The 17,726-nt window shown below is 41.6% G+C and overlaps 1 protein-coding gene across 1 annotated transcript in view; it reads left to right on the top strand.

Annotated features, from left to right (window-relative positions):
- The window catches only part of HECA (hdc homolog, cell cycle regulator), a 43,898-nt gene extending 26,846 nt beyond the window's left edge, over positions 1 to 17,052 (top strand). The window contains exons 2-4 of the mRNA XM_032650908.1: positions 2,240 to 3,280; positions 10,112 to 10,266; positions 13,070 to 17,052. Of these exons, the coding sequence (XP_032506799.1) occupies positions 2,240 to 3,280; positions 10,112 to 10,266; positions 13,070 to 13,234 (1,361 nt within the window). The 3' untranslated portion in view covers positions 13,235 to 17,052. The remainder of the gene's footprint in view (positions 1 to 2,239; positions 3,281 to 10,111; positions 10,267 to 13,069) is intronic.
- The last annotated feature ends 674 nt before the right edge of the window (positions 17,053 to 17,726 follow it).

Genomic DNA, 17,726 nt, shown 5'->3' with positions numbered 1-17,726 from the left:
GATGCAGGAGACATGGGTTCGTGCTCCGGTCTGGGAAGATCCCACATGCCGCGGAGCGGCTAGGCCCGTGAGCCATGGCCGCTGAGCCTGCGCGTCCGGAGCCTGTGTTCCGCAGCGGGAGAGGCCACAACAGTGAGAGGCCCACGTACCGCAAAAAAAAAAAAAAGTTTCCTATATGTTTCTGTAAATTGTAAGACTTAGGAATTTGAAAAAGAGGCATGACATTATTCATTTACTTACTTTCTAAACACCTAGTCTGTGAAATGTGAAAATACTTTTAAAAGAAATATCAAGTCCATCTCAGCATTTAAAATTTTGGGTATCGTGAATGCAAAGGTACTGCTAGGTCATTCTTTAAATTTGATTTCCTTAGTCCTGGGTTAATATCACTTTGGTTATTGCCATTACATTACAGAGTCACTGCCTTTGAGGCTGTTCCTCTGAAGGATTAAAGATAAAAGCAACTGAACTTGGTTTAATTGACTAATTAACATTTTAAGATACTAAAGGTGTCTACATTTCAGGTGACTACAGTTAATTTGCCCACTATACATACCACTCTTCTACTTCTTTTCAGTGTGCTTCCCTGCACTAGTCTTTCTGCCTAGGATTACAGTCCTCTCTCTTCCTTCTGCTCTGCTTGTCATGTGTGGGTTTCATGTGCCAGTGTCTTTTCAGTGCACCTTTATTCAGCACTGGATTTGTGCAAGGCATGAGCCCAGTGGTGCCAGGAGCACAAAGCTGAGTAGTAGGCGTCCTTTCCTGAGTCATCACCCGGTGGGGACCAACCACAGTGGGGACTCAGGTAAGGTTCAGTCCAGAAGCTTCCTGGGGGTGGGGAGATCAGGATGCAAGGGAAGAGGGGAGTCGTGGCATCTAGAGATGGGCCTTGAAGACTGGGAGGAAGGGGAAAAGGTTTACTACGTGCCAGTCCCTGCTCTAAGCACCACCTGTGTATCCGTATATTTCATCCTTTTAAGAGCCATATAAGGTACATTCAGTTGTTATCTGCCATTTTTTTACAGAGGAAGCTGACACAAAGAGAAGTAAAGTAACTTGTTCACTGAGCACACAGCTCATCAGTGGTACTGCTGGGGTTCTAACCGAGGTAGTCTGGTTGCAGAGTCCATGCTGTGAATTGCTACACTGGACGGTTGGAGTTTGGAGAAGTGAAGATTAAGCGTTGTGACACCCGGGAGGTAGATGGGGAAGCCACGGTGATCACGGGGGTAGACAGGTCAGTTTGGGCCATTTTGCTAAGTTCCTGGAATCCGACACTGACAGGGATGATTTGTAACATAGCCATAGGCTTTGTGGGTCCCATCATCTCTGCCGCTTCGTTTGGTGGCATGTTGTATTATATGAGGCAAGTCTGTCTTCTTTTCTCTGTGGTATTCAGTATAACCTAAATCCCGTGATAGTGTTTCGAGGGCCCTTTTGGAGCTACCATCTGAACTTGTTGGTTCAGTGGCTCCGTCATATTTCCTAGTTCACTGGAGTGATTCATTTTGTATGTTTGTTTTTATAAAGTGAATGGTGTGGGTTTTTTAAAAAAATTTCATTTTATTTATTTTTTTTTTGGCTGCACTGGGCCTTTGTTGCTGTGTGTGGGCTTTTCTCTAGTTGTGGCAAGTGGGGGCTATTCTTCGTTGCGGTGCTTGCGCTTCTCATTGCGGTGGCTTCTCTGTTGCGGAGCGCAGGCTCTAGGCGCATAGGCTCAGTAGTTGTGGCACACGGGCTTAGTTGCTCTGCAGCATGTGGGATCTTCCTGGACCAGGGCTGGAACCCGTGTCCCCTACATTGGCAGGTGGAATCTTAACTGCTATGCCACCAGGGAAGCCACAGGAGTGATTCATTTTTAAAAGAACCCTGAAACTGCCTTTCATTACACCCACGTCTCAGGAAGACCTCATACTACACTGTTACAAGTACTGACATATGGCTAATTGCACTGTGAAGGATTTGGACTTTTTGAAGCTTACTGGTATGTTTTTCAGCAGAGAACGGATAATCAGAAAATAAATTCCCTTGGTACAACATCACACCAGAAGAAAATGGTGAATGTTTTTGAACCCTGTCTGGTGTTATTCCAGTAGTAGAAATCTCCACACCAGAAAAATCGTACCTTTGGCGTGAATGGGCTAAGGTGGGATGGTAGCTTTGATCTCACACTTGGCCATGGGTTGGAATCCCACAGCCCGCTAGCTGACTTTCTCTCTCTCTCTCTGTTTCTCCCCAGAAGCCCCTTGTGCCACGCCGCTGATCTGCAGCTTTGGGAGGCCGGTTGACCTGGAGAAGGACGACTACCAGAAGGTGGTGTGCAACAACGAGCACTGCCCTCACAGCACCTGGATGCACCTGCAGTGCTTCTACGAGTGGGAGAGCAGCATCCTGGTCCAGTTCAACTGCATCGGCCGGGCCCGCAGCTGGAATGAGAAGCAGTGCCGCCAGAACATGTGGACCAAGAAGGGCTACGACCTGGCCTTCCGCTTCTGCTCCTGCCGCTGCGGCCAGGGCCACTTGAAGAAGGACACGGACTGGTACCAGGTGAAGCGGATGCAGGATGAGAAAAAGAAGAAGTCGGGGTCGGAGAGGAACACCGGGAGGCCCCCCGGTGAGGTGGTGGAGGAGGCCAAGAAGTGCCGGCCGCCCACCAAGCCCCAGAAAGGCCTGAGCCACGACCTGCCCCGCCGGCATTCCATGGACCGGCAGAACTCCCAGGAGAAGGGCGGCGGGGCCGCAGCCTACGGGACGCGCTCCCCCTGCGGCTCCCCGGGCCAGTCCCCGCCCACCGGCTACTCCATCCTCTCCCCCGCCCACTTCAGCGGCCCCCGCTCCTCCAGGTACCTCGGGGAGTTCCTAAAGAACGCCATCCACCTGGAGCCTCACAAAAAGGCCCTGGCGGGGGGCCACGTGTTCCGAAACGCCCACTTTGACTACAGTCCGGCCGGGTTGTCAGTTCACAGGGGGGGCCACTTCGATGCGCCCGTGCAGTTCCTGCGGCGCCTGGACCTGTCCGAGCTCCTCACTCACATCCCCCGGCACAAGCTGAACACTTTCCACGTGCGGGTGGAGGACGATGCCCAGATGGGCCAGGGCGAGGATCTGCGGAAGTTCATCCTCGCGGCCCTCAGCGCCAGCCACAGGAACGTGGTGAACTGTGCCCTGTGCCACCGGGCACTCCCGGTGTTCGAGCAGTTCCCGCTGGTGGACGGAACTCTGTTCTTAAGCCCCTCGAGACACGATGAGATCGAATACGATGTTCCCTGTCACCTTCAAGGTACAGGTGTTCGCTCACCTTGCCTGTTTTCTGTTTGTGAGAAGTGAAAAGCCAACAAGAAGGGATGGCTCTGTTGGGGCTTAACTTTAACTGATGACGTGTTTTTGTTCTAGTCAGGAGCTAGCTAACTTTTGAATATTTCAGCTCTGCCCAGTGAGGTGGTGTCCTTTCCTCTGATGTCACACTATACCAAGTACAGTGGTCCTGGTGGGTAATTTTATGTTTCTGTCTTGCTGTAATTTGAAGAGAGGATTCAGGTGTATAGTTTTTCGTAATTGGGAGGAACTTTAGAGAAGGAATTGCATAAAAATGTTTCACTTGCTATAAAATAGGTGCCTTTGAAACCTATGTTACTGTGCCCAGCAAGCTGTGTATTCTCTCTGATCCTTGTAAACATAACACAGCGAGGGAAGGGTCAATGTGTTTTTAGATTAGTTGAATTAATCTTGAAATGTATGAAAGGTGAGACTTTCTTGATAGCAGCAAAAGGAAAATGAAAGCTCAGATATTACCCTGGTGGAGAGGCGTGGGGAGCTTCTTACTATTAGCGCTGTGGATGACATACAACTGGGACATTTCAGCCAGAAAATGAATAACGGGGTGGGTCAGTTGACAGAGAAATCTGTCAATTCATGTAAAACTACTGAATTTATCTAAATATGGGATCCATGACATATAACCCGTTTATAACTTTAAAAGTGTGCTTTAAAAAGCCTATAGTAAAAAAAAAAAAAAAAAAAAAAAGCCTATAGTAAAAATGATATATCCCCACCTATCTTCTTCCCACCCACCCCTGCTGTCTCACTTCTCAGAGTGAGACACTTTCAAATCTTAACTGGTTCTTCAGGTTTTTACCATCATAATTTTAAAACTGCTATCTTCATTCTCCGATTTTACATATTACCTCTAGATTTACTTTTAAGGTGGATGATGGTTCATGCTTTCTTGCATCTTCCCCTTTCTCTCAGGATAATCCATCACAATTCTTAGTTAAATCCTTAATGATTTTGTGATTATGAGTATATAAATATTTAGTGCTGAGCCAAGAAGTATAGATGTATTTCCTATTTAGAGAACTGTATGTTCTGGGACTCCTTTTGTTTTTATCAAAGTTAATAATTGCTTCACATTTTCATTTGCTTAGCCTTTTTTTTGAAGCTTTGGCTGGTGCTTCTAACTCTCCAGCAGCTCTACAAACCACCTTTCAAAAATGTGTCCACATACCTGTCAAACATTTTTATGAATTATTTTCTAGAAATTTCTTTCATGGAGCCTTTCATCTTCCTGCTCCTGTCTGTCCTGCTGCACTTAATGCCTGCTGTACTACATAGCTGTCCTTCTAGGAATTCTTTCATCTCTTTCCTATTTTTTATCTTCTGTTGCCTAGATCCCATACTCTCTTTTTTCTTGGTAAATTTCCTCAGTTTGTTAAGAAGCATCCCCTAGGAGCTTTCTGAGAAAGGAAGCATGGGAATAGATGTTTTGAGTTTTTGAAAGTCTGGTAGTATCTTGATTCTATCTTCACACTTCCCAGTTATAATTATTTTCCCTTTGGAATATTTTCCCATAGTCTTCCCAGTTATAATTATTTTCCCTTTGGAATTTTGAAGGCATTACTTCACTGTCTCCTGTCTTCCAATGTTGCTACTGAGAAATCTAATATTATTCTTATTCCTGGCCCTTTATTTCTCCTTCCCATCCTCCAAAGGTTTTTAGATTTTCTCTAGTATTCTGAAGTTTCACCATGATGTCTTTTTTTCCATTTGTTGGGCAGGATGCTTTCTTGGCTTTTTGATTTTGTAAACGTATAGTCTTCAATTTGGGGAAATTTTCTTTTGATTTATTTCTTTGATGATTTCCTCCCATTTTCATTTTTTCTTTCTCTTTCTTTCTTTCTTTCTTTCTTCCTTCCTTCCTTCCTTCCTTCCTTCCTTCCTTCCTTCCTTCCCTCCCTCCCTCCCTCCCTCCCTCCCTCCCTTCTTTCCTTCCTTCCTTCCCTCCTTTCTTTCTTCTCTGTAGAACAGTTAATCAGATGTTGGACCTCTTAGATTGATCCTTTTTTTTTTTGCGGTATGTGGGCCTCTCACTGTTGTGGCCTCTCCTGTTGCAGAGCACAGGCTCCAGACGCACAGGCTCAGCGGCCATGGCTCAAGGGCCCAGCCGCTCCACGGCATGTGGGATCTTCCTGAACCGGGGCCCGAACCCACGTCCCCTGCATCGGCAGGCGGACTCTCAACCACTGCGCCACCGGGGAAGCCCCTTTTTTTTTTTTTTGAGGAGGGGGGAGATCCTTTATTATGTATATTTTTGGCCCTGTTCATCTCTTTATCTTTATTCTGCTTTCTGGAAGATTTCTCTGATTTTATATTCCAGTATTTTTACTGAGTTTAAGATTTTCTGTTATCTATTATATTTGTAATTTCCAAAAGTTCTTTTTAAGAGCATCCTGCTCTTGTTTCATGCATGCTATTTCTGCTTCACCTTTCTCAGCAGGAAAAGGGAGCTGAATTTGCGAGGGGTGGTCTCATTCATTTGCTAGAGTTTTGCCTACTGTCCTGTGTCTTTTAGCCTTTGTTATAGGGCAAGCCACTCTAAAACTTAGTGGTGTAAAACAGTGATGATTTATAATTTCTCACAATTCTATGAGTTGGTTGGTTAGGATGGCCTCTCACACATGTCTAGCAGTTGGCAGTCTGGTTGGCCTTGGGAGCCTCAGCTAGAATGGCTTATCCCTGTTTATATATCCTTTCATCTGCCGGTAGACTAGCCTGGGCTTTTTCACATGGTGTTCTCAGGATAGCATTAAAGATGGTGAGAATGGAGCTGCATGGCCTCTCTCTCTTGAGGCTTAAGCTTGGGACTGAGTAACATCACTTCCATCACATTCTGTTCTTCAAAAAAATAAGTTGTAAGGCTATCCCAGATTCAGGGGATGATCCAACAGACTCTGCTTCTTGATGAAAAAAGTTGTATAGAATGTGTGGTTATTTAGTAATTTGTTATTCCCCACTCTTGCTCTTTCAGCACCTCATCTCAACCTCCCCTGTGCTTGTTTTCCAGTTTCAGAGCTAAACCATTTATTACTTCTCCATCTAATTTCTGATCTCATATTCAGGGTTGCAAGTACCTCATAGTTTCATGGAAGATAGAATTTGTATTTTGTTACTTGTACTTTATACTGCGTGGGGATAATTTTAGAGGGAAGTAGATGGAAACATCTTCACTTCACCATTTTATGATTGGAAATATTCTTTATGAAGATGAATGAGGATACAAGGGTACAGGGTACATGAGAGGAGAGTTGTCCTTTTTCTATTCATGATGGACAAATCCTTTTCATTTAATCTGTTCACCAATCAATCAAACTTATGAATTGCATACTTGTACTGGGTACTATCAGTCCTTGCCACTCATCAGTCTATAATCTTAGGATATAAGATGCATTTGCAAGAGTGTAACTAACTTTACCAGGCCTAAGGCACTAGTACCACCTTTGGAACTGGTATCGCCTGGATATTATGTACATGAAGCAACCTATCGTTTCCAAAGAGTAAGGGGACACTTTGGCCTGGGTCGTCAAAGGAGGTAATGTGAAGGCAGATGTCAAGAGGGGCACTGGACTATGATAAGTACACGGTCTAACTACACTGGGGGTTTGTTGATAAGGAGTAATGTAAGCAAAGGAATAGTTGTTCATAAAAAGGTCAGGAGACAGTGAGAGAACCGAAGAGCACCATCTGGTTGGAGCAGAGGTTCTAGAGTAGGAAATGAGTAAGGTAGGTGGAGAACAGATTGTGGGTGTCCTTTCAAGCCATAACAAAGAGCTTTGCCATATTGATGAATTGAAGCGTTTAACAATTTTTTTTTTTTAAAGCCAGTGGTTGCTTGGGGGAAAAGTTGTTTGAAAGGGGTGGATACAGTTGAAACTTAAATCTGTATTCTAGATGCAAGGAGAAGAGAGACAGCTGGGTGGTGATGGTGGGGATTGAAAGGTGGGAACAGCTGTAAGAGATTATATTAAAGGGAAGATCACAGCTTTGGGGACAGCTTTACTCTACGGGATAAAGATGTGTCCTTGTTGGCTCACTTTGGCTCTAGACCAGGTAAACAGTATTGTCACAAACAGGAGAAGAGAAAGTTGGGGAAGGGACCTGATCTTAGAGGAAGGAAGATGGGGTACTTGTGTGTATTGGGTTTGAAGAGATGTTGGAACTTTTGTGTGGAGGTGTCTTTCACAAGCGCTATTAGAAATAAACATTTAGGATGAACACTGAAGCTTATTTTATAAGATTAGTGGGTAAAAGAGTGGAAGAGGCCTTGAATGGGGAGAAAAGAGAAAGAAAAGACAGAGCCCAGGACCAGATCTTAAGGGTACCCATCAGAGTGGATGGAGAAAGGTAAAAATTAGACAGGCCTAAGAATTCTGTGTATGTGTGTGTTTGTGTGTACACACCTAAGTACATACACACGTTATCCAAATAGATAATGGATGTGTTAGGTGTGCACTACAGAAAGTCTTGAGAAGTTTAACTGTTGATGATAAAATCTGAGGATCTGGTTGTTTTATCAGCACCAGACAAGTCAATGCCGTAAGTGGGGCCTTGGCATGTGTCCGTGTTTTTATTGCCACATCTCGAAGTCCATGCCGTCTTCTTTTATAACAAGCCAGTGTCAATAATTTCTTCCATCACAGAGTTTCAACCATGTATTCCTTAAAACATTTTCGGTTCCAGTAGGAAGGCACATTCCAGGCCACAGGATTCCAGGCTGCAGTTGATCATACACTGCTGAAATAATGTGTAATTTCCAGTGGTGGACCGTGTGGCTTGTCATTCCCTTGCTCTGGGCCCTTTCCCCCTCAGTGCCCTCCCCAGCCTCCAGCTCCAGCCTCTCTTCCCTCATTTTTCCAGAAGAAGATGTTTTTGTTTGGTTTTAATAATTTATTAAGGTTGATCGAGTTAGGAATTTCTTTTGGTACAATAGTTCTTTACCACTTAGAACCATAGGTAATGATTCTCTCAGAAATCTGCTTTTTGTTTGAACTCACAACCCTAGAATTTAGAAATTTTAAATTCTCAGTATTTAGGACAATATATAACAGTAACTGAAACAAATTCCCAGCCAGGAATTTCCCGTGATGTAGCCTGGAGGTTGAGTCAGACAAGTCTGGACTTTGCTCTTTATTATCTTTTTGAACTCGGGCAAGCTATTCCAGCTCTCTAAGCTTCAGTTCCTCCTATCTGAAGTGGGAATAACAGTAATGCCTACTTTAGAGGGTTGTTGTGAGGGTTAAATGAAATGATTCACGTAGCCTCCTAGCACAGTGTCAGATCCTTGGTAAGCATTCAGTGAAAGTTCCCTGTCAACTTCATCATCATGGTCATTGCTACCAACATGTGACTTCTCTGTCTGTCCCTGTCCCCACCCTTCCTAGCAGCCACCTTGATGTCTCTGAATGTTTGAGATCTGCAGTGTTTGAGAACTCCGTCTAGGACGGAGATTGGAAATGAAGCCTTTTCCAGTGGCTGCTAGATATTGAAATGACATCCTGAAATGCCCCAGCCCACTCTGAGTGTGAGATTGTTTTATTTTCAGTGCCCTACAGCAGAGGTGGGCAGTATTGTAAGAAGCTCTTGTCACCCTTCCCATTTTTTGGCATAGAGACCTCCAAGGTTTTAACGTCTTAGGCTGTTAATATATCTCATCCATTCATGTAATGTACAATTATGGAGTGCTTTCCGCGTTCCCAGATATTGTGCAAGACACTGAGCCTTCAAGGAGGGCATAGTTCCTGCCCTCAGGGAGGGGGAGAGAGAGTCTCATAAATGAATGAAATGAAAGATTTCCCTGTGAGTACTGTATACCCCTTCCTAATGTGTAAGGAGCAGGCTGGTCCTTAACCACTGAAAATATGAAGAGCATGGTCTGGCTGGTGGCAACGAGCAGCACACCCTGAATAAGAAGTCCCTTAGGAGTATGTATTCTGCTGCTGGTAGTTTTTTAGCACAGTGGAACCCCGATCCCCACATAGAGAGCAGTGTTATTGTTGTTACACATTGCCCAGACAGATGCTGGACATTCCAGCTTTTCCCCGATTTGAACCTGAACCCTTCCATATAAACTAGCGTGACATCTTTCCTTTACGAGCGTTAGATATTGATAAATAGTGGAGGAATGGGCTTATGACTTTCAAGAGCCCAGTAAATAACAAGACATTGAACTCCTTTGAAAAACAAAAACAAAACACACACAAGTAAGATATAATTCTGGTTCCTAAATTGGATGTGGTGATGGAAGAGCAATTTTGGAGACAAGAACAGTTAACATAGTAATTCTGACTATGGTATAATTCTGGGCTACGAATACCAAGACAGACTTCGGACTTTTTCATGATGGGACTTGTTGATGGACGAGAGCCCATGAACACAGACCAACATTGCTGGTTCAGCCTCCATAATCCACAGTAGATCTCTGAGCAGAAAGTCCTGCATGATCACAGCTGCTTTTGAGCATCCGTGGCTTTGGTCATTTTGAGTTTGGACGTCCGTATTATAAACCTGGCAGCACTTTTCGGAAAAATGAATTGAAGCAGGTATTTAATAAGATTGAACTTAAAGTATGTGTCCCATTGACGATAGTTAGTAATCCATCATTATTGTAAAAGGACAACTTGGGGATATATGATAAATATCATCTATTTTGCTTTATATATTTATTCAAATGATAAAGTTTTGCTTATAACTGATAGATGAGCCATTGTTTTAATCCCCTTTGGTGACAAAAGGTGATTTCTTGGCCAGCCACTCTCAGCATCGTGTCTTCTGTGTACAGGGAGGCTCATGCATCTGTACGCAGTGTGCGTGGACTGCCTGGAAGGGGTTCACAAGATCATCTGCATCAAGTGTAAGTCGCGGTGGGATGGCAGCTGGCACCAGCTGGGCACCATGTACACCTATGACATCCTGGCCGCCTCTCCATGTTGTCAGGTTGGTATTTACCCCTCAGAGCGAGTAGTGGGTGCTATCAGGCTTCTGTCCCCAGATGAATGCAGAGGAGTGAGAGGCAGCACTGCAGTTATGTTGGAGGAGGTGGGAGGGTGTGGAGAACGTGCTTCAGGAGTGAGCAGCCATGCGACTCCCCGGAGTCCAGCAGTGATGGTTGATTTACTGCAACACGGTGCTGCTGTTACTGGAATACTAGGCAGTCATTAAAAGGGATCTTGTAATCATGTGGGAAATATTTTCAGTATTTTAAGTCAAAAAAAGCCGCCTTTAAATGGCAGAATAATCTGCTTCCATTTGTAAAAAGTGAACATGAAAAGGAACCGGCTAGCCTATTACCAGAGGTTGTCTCTGGGTTGTGGGATGCTGAGTGGTTCCTTTAGTTTTCTTTTTGCTTACTTATATTTTTTAATGTTTTATATGATTAACATAGTTTCTAGTAAGAAAAAGTTGTCATTTAAAAGGAAAGAAGAAAGTTTCACTTTCTTAAATAGACAGGATTTTCTTTTTGTTTCATTTCTGTGGGACAGTGCAGTTATCCAGGAACTGCCTGCCCTGTCAGGTGTTTGAGGTTGACTTGAAAGATTTGTAGTCCTTAAAGCTCTGCTAAGGGGGGGCATCTTCTGATGCTAAGAAAGCATCTGAACTTTAGCTGTCATGAGGAAAAGAGGGAAGTATTAACATTGGAAAATGCCTTACATAAGTCCATAGAAACACAGGAGACAAAACAAAATCCTTGGAAGTATCTTGATTTATTTCCAAGTGCTTTGGAAAAGAAAACACTTGTTATATAATTCTTCGATATTCATGGATTGGAGAGGTATTTTCCTTCCCTCTTAAGTGGCTAAGTCTTTAATATAAATACCTGATAAACATTTCATTAGTTTTATTACACAGTTTTATATCTTTAGCATTATGGTTTGACTTTTGTAAAGAGAATATCCTTACCATTATTAGTTTATTCAGAAGATAAGCTGTGTTGGTTGAATTAAAAGGTTGGCACAGTTGGTATTTCAGCTATGCTGTGTCTGTACTAGTGATCTTAGAAGAGAAATATGGTCGTGAGAGACCTGAATGGCCATCTGTAGCCTGTCGTTTGATTCCAGATAGGATTGACTCCTTTACGCTATTCTCATACATGGACCACATTTCCATTTAAAACTTAGCCTTGGAAGTGAGATATCATTGTCTTTTAGTTATTCACTGTAGCATTTTATAATACCCACTGTTCCTTGATGCCAGCTCTTGAAATGAGAGGAACAAAAGGAAGGGATGCCTCTCTCCCACACACACCAGACAGGGTTATCTTTTAAAGAAGTAAGGAAGTGAAAGAATGTGTGGGCCTATAACTCATAGAGTGTTAACACTGGAAAAGACTCGTACTTTCCACATACAGTGGAGGCCTAAACAATTAGAATGTTTTTCCCAGGTCTACCCACACGTGTCACAGCCGTGACCACAGCCTCTGTCACTCCCAGTCCGGTGCTCTTTCTGCTCCACCACTGAAAGGCACTGGGGTTATTTCCTCATCTTCAGGGAGAAAAGCAGAATGGCATCCTGCCACATCCAGCCTGCTGTTCCTCATTATATATTTCTTCCTTAAAACAATTTAAGCCCAAACACTTCTTTTCTGGCCCCTTACTGAAATGGAAAACAGGTTTGATTACTTCTGGCTTAAAAAAAAATCAATTAACTATGTTCACTGAGAAGGTACAAGTGTTAGACACTATTAAGGCATCAAGGAGTATCTTCCGATAAGACTTCGAGACCAAAATAAGCAGGAATTCATTATTAGAAAGGAATAATAGGTTAAAGAGAGTGGTTAAAGAGAGAGGTTTGCTTAGAATCTCACTTTTAATATTGTTCAGAGAGATTAGTCAGTTAAAAGGGAATTTTTCTCAGGTTACAGAAAGGTAGTCCATGTAATGGCTAAGAGGGTAGGCTCTGGAGTAAGCTACTGTGGTTCAGATCTCAGCCTTTCTGCTTTATCACCATGTGCCTCAGTTCCGTCATCTAAAATTCATGTACTACTACCTACGTACAGGAGCGTTTTGAGGGCAAAATGACATTATACTTCTCTATTACCTTTTTAGAATGAGTCTGAATTGCGAGTCTGTTATAATTTCTGGTTATTCACTGAAGTCCTTGGACCTATTGCTGAAAGCTTGGGTCTTGTGCTGTTAGAGGGAGGCTGGGGCATGAATAAAGGTACAGTGTGCTCGCAGGTTCCAGAAGCCTCAGGGTAAAGGTGGCCCTTATTCCTGGATCCTCAATTTTACTAGAGTATTTTAGGGAAATTTTATTTTTACCCCAAAGAAAACAGAAATGTAGTAACCAGTAGAATGAAAAATGTATATGGATTTTAAAAATAAACAAAAAAAATCTTCAAAGAAATTTCATGCAGATTTGGATGAGGGAAGTTGGTTTCAGTCACTTTTTAAAATCCAGGGGGCAGAGATTTCCAGTTGTTAGGGGAACTTTACCGGAGAAGTTTAGGCAGTACAAGTTGAGAATTTTCTTCCCACCAGTAGTAGTAATTACTAGCAGTGCTGCACATCGGGAGAGAAGAGTCATTAATCTTGCAGGCTGATGGGTGAATATTTGAGTGTATATCTCATGCTTATCTGATGCTCTGCGTACCCTGTTTTGGGTAATAAAAGGGATACTTTACTAAACTCTTGATCAGTTTCCCAGGTAGAGCAGTCTCACGTTTTCGTTGGTTTGACGTTGGCAGTGCTGTGACGTAGAGGGGTACTGTGGCTCACGGCATCTTGTGTTCCCCCCCCAGGCCCGCCTGAACTGTAAGCACTGCGGGAAGCCAGTGATCGACGTGCGGATTGGGATGCAGTACTTCTCCGAGTACAGCAACGTCCAGCAGTGTCCACACTGTGGCAACCTGGACTACCATTTCGTGAAGCCATTTTCCTCCTTCAAAGTTCTCGAAGCTTATTGATGAAAGCTTTGCTTTAGTAATAGCTATTTTATTGATATTATTACTTTATTACATATCTTTTCTAGGGAAGCCTTCTGTGACATTCATTTCTTTTCTAATTGAAAGGAGAGTTCCTTTGTGTATGTGTGCCACTAAAAGGGGGGCTGCCCCTTGCCTTCTCTTGACTCCCGAGTGTTAGTCTGTGGTCATGACCAGAGCCCAGCCGGTACTCCTGTGAGCTTGGGGGAGCGGTTAACTATCACTAAGAGTCTCTCGGGCAGCTTTTAGGGTGGTGGGGAAGATGGGGTGAATTTAGGAAAGGGATTATGTGATCGTAAACTGAGAGCACGGTAGGAGTTGGGAAGAAACTCTTACTAAAATGTTAACTGTCTAAAGACCCACTTTTAGATCTTCTCTGGGCCTTGGAAAAAACATGTGACAAGTGAATGTAATCTGTGCCTGGAGAGCTGATGGTGTGTTTGTCCACCTTGGTTTGGCGTTCCGCAGTGCATGCTGGCCTGCAGTTTCCCCTCACTGACCGATCATTGGAAGGTGGACATGAGCCCTGATTCTATCCCTGTTGTAGTTTAGCAGGCAGTTTTCATACTGAAAATAATATCCAAATTATAAGGCATATGAAAGTATATATTTTTAGGTAAGCTGACCTATAACAAAGAGAATATGCTAAATGAATTTGGAAATGATGCAGACTGACTCAAGAGGGCAAACAGGCAGAACGCTGTCATTTGAACTGTGTCTTTGAAGTTGGTCAAACAAGCTCTTAAGGAGAATCCAAGAATAACATGATTTGAGCGGTACTGATTTATATAGGTTGCACTGTCGAAGTGCCATTTGACGTCAGATCCTTCTCACAGGTAAATCTCACAGCCACAGACCCTGACTGGTGAGTTTCAGAACCAATTGCCGTACTTGTCTTCCCCCCAAATTGCTTATGGCTGCATTTTACCCCTTTAATGCTGCGTTTCCCAAATCAAAGATTTTGCCCTAGGAAGGAAAGGAAAAAATTATCTGTGAACCTTTGAGGAAAAGAATAATTTTAGTATTTCTTTTTAAAGTGTTTCATTTTGGAAAATCACTGATTATAATGCATAACAATATGTCTGAAAATAGATTATTCTGAAGATCTCCATGATACCTTACCATTGGTGAAGAAGATGATACTTTACAGAACTTGATGGGTCAGAGCATTGAGCTTTCCAAAATCCCAGCCTTCTGTTTATTAGAGCTTTCTGATTTAAGTAGACTGACACCCCATACCTTTAGAGAACTGGAATTGGAATATGATTTCTCAAAAATGAATTTGATAATTTCAACCATAATACACATATATGCTAAAAGAATGTTGAAAATATGATCCTTTTATGGGTAGCTAAATTTGGGGTTATGTGAATATTTTCTATTATTTCGTTTATACCATTTTTTTTCTCAGAAAAACAGTTGTTTTTCCTCTCAGAAGTGTTTAGGCATCATTGCAAGTGAGTTTCAGTTCTGCTACATGGAATATTTGATGTTTTGTTAGAAAGAACACAGCTGACTGTGAGAGATTGACTAATATTCTTTATCTTTCGGTTTGCATGATTGTAATTCGGCTGACAACATCCAGTTTGATGTTTGATGATCTGAAGAGTATCACAGTGAGGGGAAATGCTGAATGTCTGTAAGAAGCAGCAAATTGTCATTGCTCTCACAGTATTTGATGCAAGGAAAAGAGGTCTATAGGACACATCCGTTGCAAATTTGTCTTTAATACACAAAGCTGTAACTGAACTAGCTGTTTTGCTATTGATCCTCTCACGTACCCAGTTATAAAAATTGGTGAGTTTCTCTTGTCTTCAGAGTACCATTGGATTTTATTTCTGAATTTAAAATGAATAGTAAAATATTTGTTCTTTAACCCACCTCAGTTTCTAAAGAGAAACCTGCTTGTATTGTTGTTCTGAAGCTTCAAGTTTACGTGTAGATCACATTCAGCAAGCTCCTCAGCCTAAAGCTCCTGCAAGTGTAGCGTCTGATGCGTTCCCTATTTTCTCCTCATATTGTTGTCTACTCTGAGAAATAAGTATGAGGAAGTTTCACTGTAAGTGAGTAAAATTTGCTTTGGGCCTTTATTTTGATGATTAAGTTAGGATTCTATGGATGCTGAATTGATATAAAAGGAGAGGCACAGGTATCATATCCAAGAGTATCTTTTGCCTTTAAGGCATTGCGTTCTTGTCTAAAATGGAAAATTTGGCTGATTTGAGAATAAAATGTAATTGAGTATGCAGCCATGTGAAGAATAAATTTCATTTTAGAATCTGCTGACCTTAATATGTTCTCCACACTTTCTCAAAGTACTTTGCTCTGAGTACCCTGATAGGAATTGGAATATATCAGAAAAGATGATTATTTTTGTTGTGGTTTGGATATTAAAGGGTATTAGTCACCCAAGAGATCCACTTTCTGTTTTTCTGATAGTGTTCAGTAACATGAACCTACTCATGAGTGACTAATAAGTGATTTTTATCTACTTCAGCTTGTTTTAGTTTTAAGCGTTATACCTTGAACAAATAAAATCACCTGCTTTAGTTTAATGGGAAGACTATTTCTAAGCATCTCATCTTCTTCTCCTCAGGCCAGCTTAGTTCTTCACTCTCTTCTGGTTGCACTTGAAGCAGTTGGTATACTGGGTTTACACCTTAAAAGATAGACATTTGCTGTGAAGTTAGGGAGTGGGGTGAATTATCCCATTGTAATTAAGAAAGAGCTTTCCCCAAACAGTCTTTAATTCCCAGTTTTTCTAGAAGAAGCTCATTCATTTTCTGAGTAAAAAGTATTTTCGTATCTGTCTGGGGGGAAATTAACTCATCAGGAATATATTATTAGGTGTTTAAGTCCTAAAACTAACAGATTAAACTGATACGTAACTTATTAGATCACCCAAACTAACTTGCTGAAATCTTTTGTTTTGTCCTGTAAGATCAATGCTTAACATGCAGTCTCTCCTCCCGTGCCCAGGTCAGTAACTCCAGGTTGCTCTTCTCTTTAGTCTCATGGTAGCAGCTGTTGGGTAATTTTAGTCAGAGGTTGGGGAGGAGGTGAGGAGAAAGTGCTCTTGTTCAGTGTTTTGTTTCCTATAAAAGGATGCTGCCTAACCCAGCTCATCTCTGTGTCCTGTTGACTTTATTATTATTCCAGGTAATTGCAAGAAAATATAATGAATGGGCATCATTAACACCAGCTCAAAAACGTATTCTTATCAGTGAAGATTTCTTGTCAAATGTCTTTTGGATTGCACTTTTGTTGAGGGAAGACAGTGTAAATAGTTAAAGAATGTTGATAAAATTGAAACATTTGGTTATGGAATTGTGTGGTGTTAGAAGGTTTCTGTTTGTGAAATGTATGTATTAAAAATAATAAAATTTCAGAAACTAACATTGTATTCTCTCTTTAGTGTGTCACTTTATTTTTTGTTGGGATTCCAGGTTTTTGAACTTGGGATTGTTTGATAAGAAAAGGTAGTAGAGAAGACATTCTGAGAGTTTGATCACTATTCAGGTAGCCACTTCAAAGTCACTACTGCAGCTAATAAAAACTACGAACTTTTTTATGCTGTTTGAAAGTGATGTACCACATGTAAATTCCCTTTGCAACAAAATAAACATTCTGTATAACAAAGTTTGTTCCATGTGGATAATCCACAATTATTGTTCTGGTTATAGGGAATCCTGTTGACTAAGTAGATAATCCTATTCTACACTTTGTTGTTGTTGCTTCTAGGCCTGTAACAATTTTCATAATAAAAAGACTGGATTATATCCTTCTTCATTATAAGAAAATGAGAACTGAGTTGCTGTTAAACTTCTTGCTGACTTGCACTGTGATCTAGTTTAGCTTATCTTTCAAATTTCCTCATCCCCTTCATTTCAGGTATTATACTCAGCCAATGGATTGAAATCCACAAAGTCATAAGAACACAGGAAACGTGGGTGAAGAAAGAGTCTCCAGTGGATTCACAGCCTGTCTTACCATTATTTACTACAGACATCTGAGGCGTAAATTTTATTTCATTTAAAGCCTTAACGACTTGGGATATTACACCTGTGATAGTGTAATTTATATCAACAAAATTCCTTTGCAATTGAAAAGAAAATACAGTTCTTACTATTATAGAAAAAAACTAAAGTTAAACAGTGATTATTAAGAATTAAGTTTAATGGAAGAGAATCTTATTTGTTCTTAGTGGTTTCCATTTCTTTAAACCTTGCTTATATTGTTTTGACTTCAATTTAGCAGCAATTAGATTGCTAATTATATAGGCTGTTTCTCTAGTAAAGAGTTAAATTTTGGAAGAAAAAAAGCTTTTCTTGAGCTTTTGTTCTTTTCATGTTCTTTCAGCTCTCTATACACAGGATAAATGTTATCTACTGAATGTGAAATATCTTTGAAGATAGTAAAGTGTTGTATAGATGTACTAGAAATAATGTATTTTTAAAGAATACTTTTCTTCTAA

This window comes from Phocoena sinus, chromosome 12 (genome assembly GCF_008692025.1).
Source record: "Phocoena sinus isolate mPhoSin1 chromosome 12, mPhoSin1.pri, whole genome shotgun sequence".
NCBI classification, from domain to species: domain Eukaryota; kingdom Metazoa; phylum Chordata; class Mammalia; order Artiodactyla; family Phocoenidae; genus Phocoena; species Phocoena sinus.
This window is presented reverse-complemented; position numbering and strand designations above follow the sequence as displayed.